The following is a 19,423-nucleotide window of genomic DNA, read 5'->3' on the forward strand; positions in this document are numbered from 1 at the left end:
CACTTACTTTGTGCAAAGAACTGTTCTAAGCGCTGGGAGGATTATAAAGTGATCAGGTTGTCCCATGGGGGCTCACAATTTTAATCCCCATATTCCAGATGAGGGAACTGAGGCACAGAGAAGCGCTTACTCTGTGCAAAGCACTGTTCTAAGCGCTGGGGAGGTTACAAGGTGATCAGGTTGTCCCACAGGGGGCTCACAGTCTTAATCCCCATTTTCCAGATGAGGGAACTGAGGCACAGAGAAGTGAAGTGACATAATAATAATAATAATAATGGCATTTATTAAGTGCTTATTATGTGCAAAGCACTGTTCTAAGTGCTGGGAGGGTTATAAGGTGATCAGGTTGTCCCATGGGGGTTCACAGTTTTAATCCCCATTTTCCAGATGAGGGAACTGAGGCACAGAGAAGCGCTTACTCTGCGCAAAGCACTGTTCTAAGCACTGGGGAGGTTACAAGGTGATCAGGTTGTCCCACGTGGGGCTCACAGTCTTAATCCCCATTTTCCAGATGAGGGAACTGAGGCACAGAGAAGTGAAGTGACATAATAATAATAATGATGGCATTTATTAAGCGCTTACTATGTGCAAAGCACTGTTCTAAAACGCTGGGAGGGTTATAAGGTGATCAGGTTGTCCCATGGGGGCTCACAGTTTTAATCTCCTTTTTCCAGATGAGGGAACTGAGGCACAGAGAAGTGAAGTGACATAATAATAATAATAATAATGGCATTTATTAAGTGCTTATTATGTGCAAAGCACTGTTCTAAGCGCTGGGAGGGTTATAAGGTGATCAGGTTGTCCCATGGGGGTTCACAGTTTTAATCCCCATTTTCCAGATGAGGGAACTGAGGCCCAGAGAAGTGAAGTGGCTTGCCCAAAGTCACCCAGCTGACAATTGGCGGAGCCGGGATTAGCGCCCTGAGTGCAGAATCCGGGAGCAGCCTGACAGCCTGGCTGCTGCTGGGAGGGCTGGGAATTTCCTGGCTGCAGAGCCGTTGCTACAATTTTCCAGAGGCCGGAGACTGCGGAGGTTATTTTGGGAGATGGGAGGACTACGACAACTGGCTTTTCCTGTTCCCCCACGGAAACCCTGACCAAAAAGAACCCAAGAAGCATTTGCACCGAGTCCCCGGCTAGTTGGGCTCCTTCCAATCAATCAATCGTATTTATTCATTCATTCAATCGTATTTATTGAGCGCTTACTGTGTGCAGAGCACTGTACTAAGCGCTTGGGAAGTCCAAGTTGGCAACATCTAGAGACGGTCCCTACCCAACAATGGGCTCACAGTCTCCTTCCACCCTGCTGGAGTCCGCGCTGGACTTCTAGAGTCTATATGGGGGCCTAAAGACACCATGAGCCAAGCGCTTAGTCCAGTGCTCTGCACACAGTAAGCGCTCAATAAATACGATTGAATGAATGAATGAATTAGCAGAAATAATTTAGTGAGCCCCCAGATCATATTTCTAGGGAGCTTACTATACTAAGCACTTGGGAGAGTACAACACAACAGCAGGGAGAAGCAGCATGGCTCAGTGGGAAAGAGCCCGGGCTTTGGAGTCAGAGGTCATGGGTTCAAATCCCGGCTCCGCCAACAGTCAGCTGTGTGACTTTGGGCAAGTCACGTCACTTCCCTGGGCCTCAGTTCCCTCATCTGTAAAATGGGGATGAAGACCGTGAGCCCCCCGTGGGACAGCCTGATCACCTTGTAACCTCCCCAGCACTTAGAACAGTGCTTTGCACATAGTAAGTGCTTAATAAATGCCATCATCATTATTATTATTATTCTCTGTGCCTCAGTTACTCCATCTGTAAAATGGGGATTAAGACTGTGAACCCCCTGTGGGACAACCTCATCACCTTGTAACTTCCCCAGCGCTTAGAACAGTGCTTTGCACATAGTAAGCGCTTAATAAATGCCATCAATATTATTATAATAATTATTATTATTAACAGCCTGGCTTAGAGAAGCAGCATGGCTTAGTGGAAAGAGCCCAGGCTTGGGAGTCCGAGGACGTGAGTTCTAATCTTTCCATATTTTTAGGGAGGGGCTGGAGAACCCAAAGGAGTCAGTGCATTGAGAAGCAGCGTGGCTCAGTGGAAAGAGCCCGGGCTTTGGAGTCAGAGGTCATGGATTCGAATTCCGGCCCCGCCACTTGTCAGCTGGATGACTTTGGGCAATAATAATAATGATAGCATTTATTAAGCGCTTACTATGTGCAAAGCACTGTTCTAAGCGCTGGGGAGGTTACAAGGTGATGAGGTTGTCCCACTGGGGGCTCACAGTCTTAATCCCCATTTTCCAGAAGAGGGAACTGAGGCCCCGAGAAGTGAAGTGACTTGCCCAAAGTCACACAGCTGACAAGTGGTGGAGCCGGGATTTGAACCCGTGACCTCTGACTCCAAAGCCCGGGCTCTTTCCACTGGGCCACGCTGCTTCTCCGCAAGTCACTTCACTTCTCTGGGCCTCAGTTCCCTCCTCTGGAAAATGGGGATGAAGACTGTGAGCCCCCTGTGGGACAACCGGATCACCTTGTAACCTCCCCAGTGCTTAGAACGGCACTTTGCACATAGTAAGTGCTTAATAAATGCCATTATCATTATTATTATTGTTATTATTAATCCCAGCTCTGCCATTTGTCTGCTGTGTGACCTTGGGCAAACCACTTAACTCCTCTGTGCCTCAGTTCCCTCATCTGCAAAACAGGGATTAAGACTGTGAGCCCCGCGTGGGACAACCTGATTACCTTGTATCTGCCCCAGCGCTTGTAACAGTGCTTGGCACATAGGAAGCGCTTAACAAATACTTATTATTAATTATTAACAATAAACAGGCACATTGCCTGCCCGCAGCAAGCTTACAGTCTTCTCCAGGTCACCGTTCGGCTCCCCCCGACACCCCTCCCAGCTGGATACAGTGAGAGAGCAGGGGCCCACCACCCCACAAGGCTGAGGGACCTGGGTTGGTGGTTCGATGGGGTTTGAAAGCCTGACCGCTTCCTGACCGAGACCATCATCATCATCATCATCAATCGTATTTATTGAGCGCTTACTATGTGCAGAGCACCGTACTAAGCGCTTGGGAAGTACAAACTGGCAACATCTAGAGACAGTCCCTACCCAACAGTGGGCTCACAGTCTATTATTACTCTATTTATTTATTTATTTATTTATTTATTTTACTTGTACATTTCTATCCTACTTATTTTATTTTGTTGGTATGTTTGGTTCTGTTCTCTGTCTCCCCCTTTTAGACTGTGAGCCCACTGTTGGGTAGGGACTGTCTCTATGTGATGCCAATTTGTACTTCCCAAGCGCTTAGTACAGTGCTCTGCACATAGTAAGCGCTCAATAAATACGATTGATTGATTGATTGAAAGGGGGAGACAGAGAACAAAACCAAACATACTAACAAAATAAAATAAAAAGGATAGAAAAGAAAAGAATAGACGGGACAGGAGTCACCCAGTATTCAGACGAAACTCTTTCTCTAGCCCGTCCATCATTCCGTCGTTAATTAAAAAGTCCCAGCAAGAAAAATCGCATCTCTATTTATTAAACACTGGAGAACCCGGGTGCCCCTTCACAATCACCGGACCGGCATCGCCGAGGCCCCGACGCCTGCCCTGGCTTCGGGCTTCCCGCCTCGGATGCAACGCTCCCATCAGGGGATCCCTTTTGTGTCTGGCTTGGCTGGCCGCTTCCAGCCCAGGAGTCCAGGAGATCGGACTCATGGCATTTATTAAGTGCTTACTATGTGCAAAGCACTGTTCTAAGCGCTGGGTGATGAGGTTGTCCCACTGGGGGCTCACAGTCTTAATCCCCATTTTGCAGATGAGGGAACTGAGGCCCCGAGAAGCGACTTGCCCAAAGTCACACAGCTGACAAGTGGCGGAGCCGGGATTTGAACCCGTGACCTCTGACTCCAAAGCCCGGGCTCTTTCCACTGGGCCACGCTGCCCCCCGATCTAACCCCCTCAAGCCCTCAGTACAGTGCTCTGCACGCACTAAGTGCTTAATAAATATCGTGGGGATGAAGAGTGAGCCCCCCGTGGGACAGCCCGATCACCTTGTAACCTCCCTAGCGCTTAGAACAGTGCTTTGCACATAGTAAGCGCTTAGTAAATGCCATCATTATTATTGGGGTACATATTTATTACTCTATTTATTTATTTATTTTACTTGTACATTTCTATCCTATTTATTTTACATATTTATACATATTTAGGGTACATATTTAGGGTACCCTAATATTTAGGGTACCATAATAGGGTACCCATATTTAGGGTACCATAATAGGGTACATATTTATTACTCTGTTTATTTATTTATTTATTTATTTATTTTACTTGTACATTTCTATCCTATTTATTTTATTTTGTTGGTATGTTTGGTTCTGTTCTCTGTCTCCCCCTTTTAGACTGTGAGCCCACTGTTGGGTAGGGACTGTCTCTATGTGTTGCCAATTTGTACTTCCCAAGCGCTTAGTACAGTGCTCTGCACATAGTAAGCGCTCAATAAATACGATTGATTGATTGATTGATTGATCGTCACTACTACGACTACTTGGGGGCCACGGTCCCCCGCGGCAGACGTCAGTTGGATATTCCGGAAAAGGAGCTGGAAAACAGCCTGCCCCGATGGGCTCTTACCCCAGTGGGCCACGGAGGAAACGCTGGACCTGGGCATTTTTATTTTTGTGTAAAAATCCCGGAAAACGAGAAGCAGCGTGGCTCGGTGGAAAGAGCCCGGGCTTGGGAGCCAGCGGTCATGGGTTCTAATCCCGGCTCCGCCGCTTGTCAGCTGTGTGACTCTGGGCAAGACACTTAACTTCTCTGGGCCCCAGTTCCCTCATCTGTCAAATGGGGATGGAGACTGTGAGCCCCACGTGGGACAACCTTGGAACCTCCCCAGCACTTAGAACAGTGCTTTGCACATAGTGAGCGCTTAACAAATGCCATCATTGAGGCCTTCCCAGACTGAGCCCCTTCCTTCCTCTCCCCCTCGTCCCCCTCTCCATCCCCCCATCTTACCTCCTTCCCTTCCCCACAGCACCCGTATATATGTTTGTACAGATTTATTACTCTATTTATTTATTTTACTTGTACATATCTATTCTATTTATTTTATTTTGTTAGTATGTTTGGTTTTGTTCTCTGTCTCCCTCATTTAGACTGTGAGCCCACTGTTGGGTAGGGGCTGTCTCTATACGTTGCCAACTTGTACTTCCCAAGCGCCTAGTCCAGTGCTCTGCACACAGTAAGCACTCAATAAATACGATTGATGATGATGATGACTGTCTCTATATGTTGCCAACTTGTACTCCTCAGTGGAAAGAGCCCGGGCTTTGGAGTCAGAGGTCATGGGTTCAAATCCCGGCTCCACCACTCGTCAGCTGTGTGATCTTGGGCAAGTCACTTCACTTCTCTGGGCCTCAGTTACCCCATCGGTAAAATGGGGATTAACCCTGTGAGCCCCACGGGGGACAACCCGATCACCTTGTAAATTCCCCAGTGCTTAGAACAGTGCTCTGCACATAGTAAGCGCGTAATAAATGCCATTATTGTACTTCCCAAGCGCTTAGGACAGTGCTCTGCACACAGTAAGCGCTCAATAAATACGACTGATTGATAGTATTATTAATTGTTTATTAAAAAATAAAAGCCCGGTCTTGGGATGCCCCGGCCTCTTCCCCTTTCCGGCTCCTCGGGGGCCGGCCCGGCTTCCTCCTTCCACTGTCCGCCGGAGCCGAGATCTCAACCCTCGGCTCCGCCACTTGTCAGCTGTGCGACTTTGGGCAGGTTACTTGACATCTCTGTGCCTCAGTTCCCTCATCTGTAAAATGGGGATGAAGGCTGTGAGCCCCACGTGAGACCACCTAATCACTCTGTATCCTCCCCAGCGCTTAGAACAGTGCTTTGCACATAGTAAGCGCTTAACAAAATGCCATTATTATTAACCCCGTAGCCGCCCACCCTTCCCGCCGTGAGGAAGAGAGCCGCTCTGGCCGTCCACGGTGGCCGGGCGGTGGTCCGGAGTCGGAGCCCCGCTGCTAGGAGCCCCTCTCCGCAACGAGCCCTCCCCGCCGCGCTGTGCTGAGCGTCCAACGGCTCCCTGGGGCCGGACTGCCGCCGGCCGCCCGTCGGTCAAGCGTTGGACTCAAGCGGCTGCTGGCCGCCCTCCGCGGGCCTCGCTTCCCGAAGCTCCTTGTCAGCCTCTGGGCCCCCGTCCTGATTTTGGGGGGCGGGCGCCGCGGCCCCGCAGCTCAGTTTTCTCCTTTTCTTCAGGTGGTGCAGGTGGGACTTGGATTTTGTGTGGGCTGACGGCAGTGACCAGGGAACAAACAAACGAACAAAAACAACAACAAAATCTCAGGCGTGTTTCTCACCCTGCCATCATCTTCCCTCCTCTCCCCCTCGTCCCCCTCTCCTTCCCTTCCCCACAGCACCTGTATATATGTATATATGGTTGTACATATTTATTACTGTTTATTTATTTATTTATTTATTTTACTTGTACATTTCTATCCTATTTATTTTATTTTGTTGGTATGTCTGGTTCTGTTCTCTGTCTCCCCCTTTTAGACTGTGAGCCCACTGTTGGGTAGGGACTGTCTCTATGTGTTGCCAATTTGTACTTCCCAAGCGCTTAGTACAGTGCTCTGCACATAGTAAGCGCTCAATAAATACGATTGATGATGATGATGATGATAGCTATTCTATTTATTTTATTTTGTTAGTATGTTTGGTTCTGTTCTCTGTCTCCCCCTTTTAGACTGTGAGCCCACTGTTGGGTAGGGACTGTCTCTATGTGTTGCCAATTTGTACTTCCCAAGCGCTTAGTACAGTGCTCTGCACATAGTAAGCGCTCAATAAATACGATTGACTGATTGATTGATTGATTGATCTTCCTCCTCGGCAGTGAGGTCATCATCATCATCATCAATCGTATTTATTGAGCTCTTACTGTGTGCAGAGCACTTTACTAAGCGCTTGGGAAGTACAAGTTGGCAACATATAGAGACGGTCCCTACCCAACAGTGGGCTATATTTATTTTATCATCATCATCAATCGTATTTATTGAGCGCTTACTATGTGCAGAGCACTGTACTAAGCGCTTGGGAAGTACAAATTGGCAACATATAGAGACAGTCCCTACCCAACAGTGGGCTCACAGTCTAAAAGGGGGAGACAGAGAACAAAACCAAGCATACTAACAAAATAAAATTTTACTTGCACATATCTATTCTATTTATTTTATTTTGTTAGTATGTTTGGTTTTGTTCTCTGTCTTCCCCTTTTAGACTGTAAGCCCACTGTTGGGTAGGGACTGTCTCTATATGTTGCCAACTTGGACTTCCCAAGCGCTTAGTACAGTGCTCTGCACATAGTAAGCGCTCAATAAATACGATTGATTGATGATGATGATAAAAGGGGGAGACAGAGAACAAAACCAAACATACTAACAAAATAAAATAAATAGAATAGATATGTACAAGTAAAATAAATAAATAAATAAATAGAGTAACAAATATGTACAAACATATATACATATATACAGGTCATCCCAGGCACTGGGGCTGTGATCCGGGATTCCACCAGGATGAACGGGAGATACAGCTGGAGCTGGAACCCAGCTGCCCGGAGAGTCCACTCATTCATTTAATCGATCGTATTTACTGAGCGCTTATTGTGTGCAGAGCACTGTACTAAGTACTTGGGAGGGTACAAGAGAACAGTATAAGAGACGTATTCCTTGAGAAGCAGCGCGGCTCAGTGGAAAGAGCCTGGGCTTTGGAGTCAGAGGTCATGGGTTCAAATCCTGGCTCCGCCAATTGTCAGCTGGGTGACTTTGGGCAAGTCACTTCACTTCTCTGGGCCTCAGTTCCCTCATCTGAAAATCAATCAATCAATCGTATTTATTGAGCGCTTACTGTGTGCAGAGCACTGTACTAAGCGCTTGGGAAGTACAAGTTGGCAACATCTAGAGACAGTCCCTACCCCACAGTGGGCTCACAGTCTAAAAGGGGGAGACAGAGAACAAAACCAAACATACTAAAAAAATAAAATAAATAGAATAGATATGTACAAGTAAAATAAATAAATAAATAAATAGAGTGACAAATATGTACAAACATATATACATATATACAGGTCATCCCAGGCACTGGGGCTGTGATCCGGGATTCCACCAGGATGAACCGGGGATACAGCTGGAGCTGGAATCCAGCTGCCTGGAGAGTCCACTCATTCATTCAATCGATCGTATTTACTGAGCGCTTATTGTGTGCAGAGCACTGTACTAAGTGCTTGGGAGGGTACAAGAGAACAGTATAAGAGACGTATTCCTTGAGAAGCAGCGCGGCTCAGTGGAAAGAGCCTGGGCTTTGGAGTCAGAGGTCATGGGTTCAAATCCTGGCTCCGCCAATTGTCAGCTGGGTGACTTTGGGCAAGTCACTTCACTTCTCTGGGCCTCAGTTCCCTCATCTGAAAATCAATCAATCAATCGTATTTATTGAGCGCTTACTGTGTGCAGAGCACTGTACTAAGCGCTTGGGAAGTACAAGTTGGCAACATCTAGAGACAGTCCCTACCCCACAGTGGGCTCACACTCTAAAAGGGGGAGACAGAGAACAAAACCAAACATACTAAAAAAATAAAATAAATAGAATAGATATGTACAAGTAAAATAAATAAATAAATAAATAAATAGAGTGACAAATATGTACAAACATATATACATATATACAGGTCATCCCAGGCACTGGGGCTGTGATCCGGGATTCCACCAGGATGAACCGGGGATACAGCTGGAGCTAGAACCCAGCTGCCTGAAGAGTCCACTCATTCATTCACTCGATCGTATTTACTGAGCGCTTATTGTGTGCAGAGCACTGTACTAAGTGCTTGGGAGGGTACAAGAGAATGGTATAAAAGACGTATTCCTTGAGAAGCAGCGTGGCTCAGTGGAAAGAGCCTGGGCTTTGGAGTCGGAGGTCATGGGTTTAAATCCCGGCTCCGCCAATTGTCAGCTGGGTGACTTTGGGCAAGTCACTTCACTTCTCTGTGCCTCAGTTCCCTCTTCTGTAAATCAGTCAATCAATCAATCGTATTTATTGAGCGCTGTGTGCAGAGCACTGTACTAAGCGCTTGGGAAGTACAAGTTATTATATTCCTGGCCCACAATGAGCATACAGTCTAGAGGGGGGCTGAGCCATTTCAGCTGTACTAAGCGCTTGGGAAAATACATTATGACAACAGACCCGTTCCCTGCCCTCAATGAACTTACAGTCTAGAGCAGCGGGCTACCAAGCCATTTCAACTCAGCCTCTAAAGCCTGGCCCCAAATTGGCTCATCCCGTCGACAAGAAGGAGACAATTCTACGTACCCCAGAATGCCAGTGTTGCTTTGCACATAGTAAGTGCTTAATAATTGCCATCATCATCATTATTATTATTGTTATTATTATTATATTCCTGGCCCACAGTGAGCTTACAGTCTACAGGGGGGCTGAGCCATTTCAGCTGTACTAAACACTTGGGAAAATACATTATAACAACAGACCCATTCCCTGCCCTCAATGAACTTACAGTCTAGAGCGAGGGGCTACTACGCCATTTCAGCTCAGCCTCTAAAGCCTGGCCCCAAATAGGCTCATCCCGTCGACAAGAAGGAGCCAATTCTACGTAACCCAGAATGCCAGTGGTGCTTTGCACATAGTAAGTGCTTAATAAATGCCATCATCATCATTATTATTATTGTTATTATTATTATATTCCTGGCCCACAATGAGCTTACGGTCTAGAGGGGGGCTGAGCCATTTCAGCTGCACTAAGCACTTGGGAAAATACATTATAATAACAATAATAATGATGGCATTTATTAAGCGCTTACTATGTGCAAAGCACTGTTCTAAGCACTGGGGAAGTTACAAGGTGATCAGGTTGTCCCATGCGGAGCTTACAGTCTTAATCCCCATTTTACAGATGAGGAAACTGAGGCCCAGAGAAGTTGTGACTTGCCCAAAGTCACACAGCTGACAGTTGGCGGAGTCGGGATTTGAACCCATGACCTCTGACTCCAAAGCCCGTGCTCTTTCCACTGAGCCACGCTGCGACCATCCCAAATTTTCCACCTACTAACCTTCCAGGGATTTTGACTGGGAACAGCCTTTCGCTATCCCTGTTCTCTCTTCTAACGTCCTCACTTCTCCCTCCACTGACACACTAGGCTACGCAGGCCCAAAATTCACGGGGGACTCCATCTCCAAAAATCCCCGATTCCAGAAGAGGCGAACAAGTTTAAAACAGAGGCGTGGGGCAATCAAAGACAAAGAGTGGGAATAATAATAATTATGGCATTTGTTAAGCGCATACTATGTGTTGGGAGCTGTACTAAGCACTGAGAAGAGCGTGGAGACCCATTCTGAGATCACGCCTTGGGATTTTACGCTCCAGGTCTTTGCCTCTTGACCCATCCAACGGATCTATCCCCAGGTTTTTCCATTCCATCCACTTTCAATCGAAGCTGACGCACAGAGCCACACGGATCCAGTTTGCCGGCGCGAGTCTAAGAGCATTTAGCATCGGTGAGGGACGGGCTTGGAGGCAAAACCAAACTGAAAAACCCTGTCTCTCAGGGCCCGGGCGGGCTTCTGGCTCTGCCCTCCTCGGCCAAAGAGTAGACGGAGAAAGCTCCGCTGCAGGATTTATTCCCCCTCTTGCCCCACAGGCTCACGAGGGCCGGATCCCGAGGCGTTCACAACTATTCCGACTGCGTCTCCGTGGAGAATCAGCCTTGCTCCACTCAGCCTCTACGGCTACTTCCGACAATTCCCACCAACGCCCCAAAGCTACCACTTAGGCGTGCACACACACGTACACACGCAGTAATGTCCGTCCCCTCCCAGCTCCTACCTGCCCATTCTCGGTCCCCGATGATGGTTCTGTCGCACAGCTCGCAGACGTGAAGACGTCGCTTGTTTTCCGTTCCGTCGCCGTGGATCCTCAGGGGCTCGGCGGCCGGCTGCTGGCCCTGAGGGTCCACAGATGCCACAATCCCTTGAGGACTCAGAGTTCAATCCCCCTTGGGATGGAAAGGGGGGGGGGGGATTGGGGTTTCCCCCTAGGATCTCTAGACGGTAAGTTCACTGTGGGCAGGGAATGGATCTGTTGTACTATTGGGTTGTAATAATAATAACAATAATAATGATGACAGTATTTGTTAAGTGCTTATTATGTGTGAAGCACTGTTCTAAGCGCTGGAGGGGATACAAGGTCATCGGGTTGCCCCACGTGGGGCTCACAGTCTTAATCCCCATTTTACAGATGAGGGAACTGAGGCACCGAGAAGTGGCTTGCCCAAGGTCACCCAGCTGACAAGCGGCTGAGCTGGGATTCGAACCCATGACCTCTGACTCCCAAGCTGGCGCTCTTTCCACCGAGCCACGCTGCTTCTCCCAAGCGCTTAGTCCAGTGTCCCGCACAGAGTAAGCATTCAGTAAATATCGATGGATCGACTGATGGAGCCCGGGAGCCCGGGAACCCAGGCTCTAAAGCTCATCCCGCTGCGAAGCGGGGCGCTCGGGGATTTGGGGAGCTATAAGGGCGTAAAGTCCCCTTCTCAGGCGGGACAGGGAGAATCTTCACTGTCCTGTGAGGCCTGGGGTTACGCAGGCTGAGAATGCACCACCTCGCCCCTCGGGATGCAGCCGTTGGGGATTTACCTGGATAAAGCTGCTCACAATCTGGATCGCCGGTTCCAGGACGGACTCCTCCCACCGGGAGCCATCGGACACCTCCAGGCCATACACCGGGGGCACGTTGGGCCCAGGGCCTAGCGGAGGAGCGGAAAAGGCGGTCAGGGCCGGGATCCCAGCACGGCTCCCGCTCCCGATCTGCCCCAGACCCCCGAGCCCGGCAACCTGGGCAAGCCCACCGAAGACGAGCCGGTGGCGGGCCTCCCCAGGACCATCGCCACTGCTAAGGCTGGTGGTCTGGGCACCTCAGCTGCAGCTGGCCACCCGGAAATCAATCAATCAATCAATCGTATTTATTGAGCGCTTACTATGTGCAGAGCACTGCACTAAGTGCTTGGGAAGTACAAATTGGCAACATATAGAGACAGTCCCAACCCAACAGTGGGCTCACAGTTTTAAAGGGGGAGATGGAGAACAAAACCAAACATACTAACAAAATAAAATAGGATATGTACAAGTAAAATAGAGTAATAAATATGTACAAACATATATACATATATACAGGTGCTGTGGGGAAGGGAAGGAGGTAAGATGGGGGGGATGGAGAGGGAGACGAGGGGGAGAGGAAGGCAGGGGCTCAGTCTGGGAAGGCCTCCTGGAGGAGGTGAGCTCTCAGCAGGGCCTTGAAGGGAGGAAGAGAGCTAGCTTGGCAGATGGGCAGAGGGAGGGCATTCCAGGCCCAGAAAGAGAAGCCCAGCTGTGACGGCCCACCAGCTGGACACGTGGATTCAGGGGGCGGGGGACTCCTCCGTGCTGCTCTCCCTCTCCCTCTGGTTACGAGGGCCCCCCATGTGCCAGACTCTAGGGAATGGGTCTTTTTTATTGCTATACGGTACTCTCCCAAGTGCTTAGTAAAGTGCTCTCCACACCGCAAGCACTCGATAAATACGTCTGGACTGACAGACTGATCCCCTAAAGGATCTCTGAGCCCCCCACCACGCTCGTTGGGCAGACAGGGATCGTCTGTCAGAGAGGGCTTCGGGTCTCTGGGGGCAGGAAGAGGGAACCGACCCCAGCAGGGTCCGTTTGGGCGACCCTCCCCCAGTCCCCGGAGCCAGGGAGCGCCCAGTAGACAGGAGCCCCGCCTTGGCAACGGGCCAGAGAGCGAGTGGCTTGGCTTTACCACTCCCGCTTCACCGACCCGAGGGAGGGACACCTCCGCGGGCCTGGCCTTGAGGCCGGCCGGGCCCCGGGGGAGCCCGGGCTCGCTCGCCAGCCGGCCCGGTGCCCGGACAATGGCATCAAAGGCTACCGGGTGGCAGAGGCCGGCAGGTGGTGGCCTGTGGATTGCGCCAGCCCCGGGCGGGGCTCCTCGTGACGCCGGACGGGACCGCACCTGCCCTCCACCTGCCGCTGAGGAGAAAGGTGGCTTTCGGCGGTCCCCCAACGGCACACCTGGCCCCGCACCTGTCGAGGGGCCGCTCTCCACTTTCCTTGGCCCGCCCCGCCTCCCGCCAGCCCCCTTTGTCGGGTTTCTGGGCCCTCCCAGAACATCTTTCAACAAGTGCTCGGTTCCCAGCTGCTGCTCCTGGCGCCGATCCAAGGCCACGCTGGGGCGGGGGAAGTCCCTCTGGCTTCCTGCCAGGGGGGCCGGACCCGGGGGGCCGGCCCGGAGGCCAGCTGGGCCTTTCAATCCCATCCCCAAGGCGCCGTGTGTGGGTGTGCCTGCGTGCAGACGCACATACAAACAGCAACACACATGGGGCACACATGATGCCCTTCCCCTTCAAGAGGCGGAAAGGGGTGGGGGGAGAAGAGGTGCCTTTCCTTGCTTTCCCACAGGCTAGAACTCCCCTCACCGAGGGGGAGGAAAGGCCGTGGAAGGGGTCACTGGAGAAGGGGCTCCTGCTTCCTCAGCTAAAATTCTGGTTGGTGTTGGGGGTCCTAAAAGCAGCTGCCTAGGGAGAGGCGAAGGAGGCCGCCGTGGTCCCTGACTGGAGCGATGCCCTGTTGAGCCTTGTCGGCCGAAAGCAAGTCAGAAAGACGAGGCCCTCGAGCTCTGGACGGAGGCCGGTCGGGGACTGCCTCGGCCACCCTCAAGCGAAGGCAAACCTTTCAGGAGCTCGTAAGGGGGTGGTCGGTGACCGGGTCGCTGGGGACGGACGCAGAATGGCTGGTGACTCCGAGTACCCGGAATCCCAGAGAAGCAGCGTGGCTCAGTGGAAAGAGCCCGGGCTTTAGAGTCAGAGGTCATGGGTTCCAATCCCAGCTCCTCCAATTGTCAGCTGTGTGACTATGGGCAAGTCACTTCACTTCTCTGGGCCTCAGTTCCCTCATCTGGAAAATGGGCATTAAGACTGTGAGCCCTCATGGGACAACCTCATCACCTTGTAACCTCCCCAGCGCTTAGAACAGTGCTCTGCACATAGTAAGCGCTTAATAAATGCCATCATTATTATTAAAGAGCACGGGCTTTGGAGTCAGAGGTCATGGGTTCCAATCCCGGCTCCTCCGATTGTCAGCTGTGTGACTATGGACAAGTCACTTCACTTCTCTGGGCCTCAGTTCCCTCATCTGGAAAATGTGGATTAAGACTGTGAGCCCCCGTGGGACAACCTCATCACCTTGTAACCTCCCCAGTGCTTAGAACAGTGCTCTGCATATAGTAAGCACTTAATAAATGCCATCATTATTATTAAAGAGCATGGGCTTCTGAGTCAGAGGTCATGGGTTCAAATCCCGGCTCCACCAATTGTCAGCTGTGTGACTATGGGCAAGTCACTTAACTTCTCTGGGCCTCAGTACCCTCATCTGGAAAATGGGCATTAAGACTGTGAGCCCCCGTGGGACAACCTCATCACCTTGTAACCTCCCCAGTGCTTAGAACAGTGCTCTGCATATAGTAAGCACTTAATAAATGCCATCATTATTATTAAAGAGCATGGGCTTCTGAGTCAGAGGTCATGGGTTCAAATCCCGGCTCCACCAATTGTCAGCTGTGTGACTATGGGCAAGTCACTTAACTTCTCTGGGCCTCAGTACCCTCATCTGGAAAATGGGCATTAAGACTGTGAGCCCTCATGGGACAACCTCAACACCTTGTAACCTCCCCAGCGCTCTGCTCATAGTAAGCACTTAATAAATGCCATCATTATTATTAAAGAGCCCGGGCTTTGGAGTCAGAGGTCATGGGTTCCAATCCCGGCTCCGCCGATTGTCAGCTGTGTGACCATGGGCAAGTCGCTTAACTTCTCTGGGCCTCAGTTCCCTCATCTGTAAAATGGGGATTAAGACTGTGAGCCCCCCGTGGGACAATCTGATTACCTTGATCCTCCCCAGTGCTTAGAACAGTGCTTTGCACATAGTAAGCACTTAACAAATGCCATCATTATTATTAACTTGAGGCGGGTCCGCCTGACCAAAAACGTCAAATGCGGCTTTATGCGGGCCAAAGCCGGACGGTTTTCAACGAGCCTGGGGTTCGCTGCTCTCTGCGGGGAGAACGGAAATCTAGTTCCACCCCTGAAAACAATTCAGAGCAGCTCGAGTCCATGAGCGCTCCAACCCAGCAGCAGATTCAAGGTGTGAGAGAGATGGAGACTGTGAGCCCACTGTTGGGTAGGGACTGTCTCTATATGTTGCCAATTTGTACTTCCCAAGCGCTTAATACAGTGCTCTGCACATAATAAGCGCTCAATAAATACGATTGATGATGATGATGAAGGGGGGGAGTGAGAGGGTGTGTATGTATGTGAGCACGTGTGTGTGAGCGTGTTGTTTCTGCTCCTCTGGACCGGGCCCAAGGCAACATTACAACAGGAGGGATTTCGCTACGGAATGCTTGCTTCTCTGGCTTTGGGAGACGCTCCCTGAGCCGAGCCCAGCGGCTCTGAGATTATGTAATCCCAATCTCGGTTGTCGCTAGCCCAGCCCACGGAGCCCACTAGGAGAGGCCTGCCCGGACTGCGGCCCCTCTTGCTCCAGAGTCCAAGGTGCCAAGGGCAAGAGGGCCCCAGATGAGCTCTTCCGCGTCCGTAGCTGAGCTCTTGGCAGGAACTGGAGTGGGGAAAGTGGGGGGCCACCGGAACGGACTCATCTGGGGCCCAGGAAGGTATGGAAAGCGGCTCAGTGCCACCCTTGGCACAGGGCAAGGGCTCAATAATAACAACAGTGGCATTTATTAAGCGCTTGCTATGTGCAAAGCACCGTTCTAAGCGCTGGGGGGATCAGGTTGTCCCACGTGGGGCTCACAGTCTTAATCCCGATTTTCCAGATGAGGGAACTGAGGCCCAGAGAAGTGAAGTGACTTGCCCAAAGTCACCCAGCTGACAAGGGGCGGAGCCGGGATTTGAACCCCTGACCTCTGACTCCAAAGCCCGGGCTCTTCCCACTGAGCCACGCTGCTTCTCACTGAGTGACTGGTTGACGAGGGGGTGTGGCGGCGGCGGCGGCCCTTGTGCAATCTGGAAGAACCAGCCCAGGGGATGGGCAGGCGTGTGTCGAGGCGGGGAGCGGTCGGAGGGGACTTACGGCTCAGGAAGCGGCTTTTGACCCATTTGTTCTGCTTCCGGGCGTATCTTTTGGTCACCTGCTTCAGCGTCTCCACCCCTGAAAAGCGACAGCGGGGTGAGCCAGCGGCCCCCCAGGGACCAGCAGTCTCCCCCAGGGAGCCTTCCCTGATTCACTCACTTATCTCCCTGGCTCACAACCCGCTGTCCGCACAACCTAAGGCACTGATTCACTCATTCATATTTGTTAAGCGCGTACTGTCTGCAGAGCACTGTACTTAGAGCTTGGGAGAGTACGACAGTAATAACGATAATGGCATTTAAGCGCTTAATACGTGCCGGGCACCGTACTGAGCACTGGTGGGGGATTCAAGCAAATCAGATTGGACGTAGTCCTGGTCCCGCGTGTCCCCCATTTTTCAGATGAGGGAACTGAGGCACAGAGAAGTGAAGTGACTTGCCTAAGGTCACACAGCAGACAAGTGGCAGAGCCGGGAATAGAACCTTCCAACTCCCAAGCCTGTTCTCTTTCCACTACGCTAACAATGAACACACATTCCCTCTCCAAAATGTTCTCACCACCTCTCCGAACACCCCTGCACTGGCCTCACCTTTTCCGCTACTTAAGCGCTAAGTCAGTGCATCTGCCTTCCATCCATCCTCCTGTGTGTAATTTACTTTACTGCCCGTCTCTCCTGCTAGACCGTCAACTCCCTGAGGGCCGGGATCGCGTCTATTTATTTCTACTGTACCCTCCCAAGGCGGGGAATCTGTCTACAGATTTTTCCCTTCAAGGCCCTGCTGAGAGCTCACCTCCTCCAGGAGGCCTTCCCACACTGAGCCCCTTCCTTCCTCTCCCCCTCGTCCCTCTCTCCATCCCCCCCATCTTACCTCCTTCCCTTCCCCACAGCACCTGTATATATGTATATATGTTTGTACATATTTATTACTCTATTTATTTAATTTGTGCATATCTATTCTATTTATTTTATTTTGTTAGTATGTTTGGTTTTGTTCTCTGTCTCCCCCTTTTAGACTGTGAGCCCACTGTTGGGTAGGGACTGTCTCTATATGTTGCCAATTTGTACTTCCCAAGCGCTTAGTACAGTGCTCTGCACATAGCAAGCGCTCAATAAATACGATTGATGATGATGATGATGATACAGACTCTGTTATATTGTTATCTTCTCTCCCAAGCGCTTAGTACAGTGCTCTGCACACAGTAAGCGCTCAATAAATACGACAATGAATGAATGAATGAATAGCAAGTACTCAATAAATATGACTGATAGATTGGGTGGCTCCGGGTGAATCCGGGTGAGAAGCGGCGAGGCCTAGTGGAGAGAGCCCGGTTCTGAGAGTCAAAGGGCCCTGGGTTCTAATCCCAGCTCCGCCGCTTGTCTGCTGTGTGACCCTGGGCAAGTCGCTTCCCTTCTCTGGGCCTCAGTTCCCTCTTCTGTAAAATGGGGATTAAAACTGTGAGCCCCAAGTGGGACAGGGACTACGTCCGATCTGATGATCTTCTGTCTCCTCCAGTGCTTAGTATAGTGCCTGGCACATAGTAAGCCCTCATCGACTACCTTATGGTTTAGAGGGGGCCGAGCCTTCCCGTCACTGAGCCCTCAGGCCGCCCCGCCCCCAGCTCCTCGGGGCAGGATGGGTTCATTTCCACCTTTCTTTAGCAGCTGAAGACTGGTCTCGGGTGGGCACTTCCCCTCGGTGATCAGGAACTCGTGGAACTCCTTGAAGCCAATGGACTGAAAGATCCCGTGTTGGTAATCCTGGCTGGGAAAGACGAGAACGAGGACCCCCGAGTCGCCATCTCCCCCTTAAACTGGCGTGTTTTGCCGTCCCGGGTGGTCCCCCGGAGCCGTAATTCCCGAGGATGTTTTCCAGATTAGAACAACGCAACCATTCCCAATCACAAATCGGGCCTTCGAGGCCAAGCCCAAAGGACGGCCTGTCGGTGGGGTCTGGGCGGGACGGGGCTCACCGATCCGCGGCGATCTTCTCCTCGTTGTACCGCCGGTGGAAACCCCTCAGCTCTTCCAGGAGCCCGTTGGCTAGCATGTCATCCACCCTGCGGTCCAGCCGCTGGTCTAGAACTGAGGGACAGCGCAGGGCCCTCGTTCAGACCCCGAGTCTGGCCCGTTGACTTCCCGTCGGGCCACCCGGATTCCGCTAGCATTAATTCCTAGCGGATTTAACGGAACCTGATGCCGTCGGGCTGCGGTAACAGTAGCAGCGATAACTGTATCAACTCCTAAGAACTTAGTACAGTGTCCGGCACACAGTCAACGCTCAACGAATAACATCGGTGGTTTGACTGATGCCTCCTCAGCGCTGCCTAACTTCCTCTCCCCCTCGTCCCCCACTCCATCCCCCCCATCTTACCTCCTTCCCTTCCCCACAGCACCTGTATATATGTATATATGTTTGTACATATGTATTACTCTATTTATTTATTTATTTTACTTGTACATATCTATTCTATTTATTTTATTTTGTTAGTATGTTTGGTTTTGTTCTCTGTCTCCCCCTTTTAGACTGTGAGCTATTTATTTTATTTTGTTAGTATGTTTGGTTTTGTTCTCTGTCTCCCCCTTTTAGACTGTGAGCCCACTGTTGGGGAGGGACTGTCTCCGTATGTTGCCAATTTGTACTTCCCAAGTGCTTAGTACAGTGCTCTGCACATAGTAAGCGCTCAATAAATACAATTGATGATGATGATGATGATGACGCTCACAATCCAGTGGGGATGGTAGATTCCTTGTCGGCAGAAAATGAGTTTGGGGCTTTTACAGTTCTTCCCGGGGGCTTTCAGGAAAGTCCAGCCTCCTTTCACCCAACACGTGGCTACTTTCTGGGGGTGGGAGGGGAGGGGGGGAGGGGGGCAAATGGGAGTGGGAGAAGCCGTTCCTCTCATCAAAGGCCTACTGATTTACTTCTGTTTCTCCCTCTGATTTCCCAACCTTTTCTCAGGCCCTCTTTCGCCTAGCGGGACGCCTTCCTCCTTTATCACCACAAAGATAATTTTACTCTATTTATTTATTTATTTATTTATTTTACTTGTACATTTCTATCCTACTTATTTTATTTTGTTGGTATGTTTGGTTCTGTTCTCTGTCTCCCCCTTTTAGACTGTGAGCCCACTGTTGGGTAGGGACTGTCTCTATGTGATGCCAATTTGTACTTCCCAAGCGCTTAGTACAGTG

At 50.6% G+C, this 19,423-nt stretch overlaps 1 protein-coding gene across 1 annotated transcript in view; it reads right to left on the reverse strand.

The window, feature by feature from the left end:
- Positions 1–5,899: 5,899 nt before the first annotated feature.
- Positions 5,900–19,423, reverse strand: part of TRIT1 (tRNA isopentenyltransferase 1) — a 40,345-nt gene continuing 26,821 nt past the window's right edge. The window contains exons 6-11 of the mRNA XM_038758064.1: positions 18,202–18,313; positions 17,881–17,993; positions 16,231–16,308; positions 11,728–11,837; positions 10,919–11,036; positions 5,900–6,320 (exon numbers count right to left, since the gene is read on the reverse strand). Of these exons, the coding sequence (XP_038613992.1) occupies positions 6,148–6,320; positions 10,919–11,036; positions 11,728–11,837; positions 16,231–16,308; positions 17,881–17,993; positions 18,202–18,313 (704 nt within the window). The 3' untranslated portion in view covers positions 5,900–6,147. The remainder of the gene's footprint in view (positions 6,321–10,918; positions 11,037–11,727; positions 11,838–16,230; positions 16,309–17,880; positions 17,994–18,201; positions 18,314–19,423) is intronic.

The sequence above is a fragment of the Tachyglossus aculeatus genome, chromosome 16 (genome assembly GCF_015852505.1).
Source record: "Tachyglossus aculeatus isolate mTacAcu1 chromosome 16, mTacAcu1.pri, whole genome shotgun sequence".
Classification (NCBI taxonomy): Eukaryota; Metazoa; Chordata; class Mammalia; order Monotremata; family Tachyglossidae; genus Tachyglossus; species Tachyglossus aculeatus.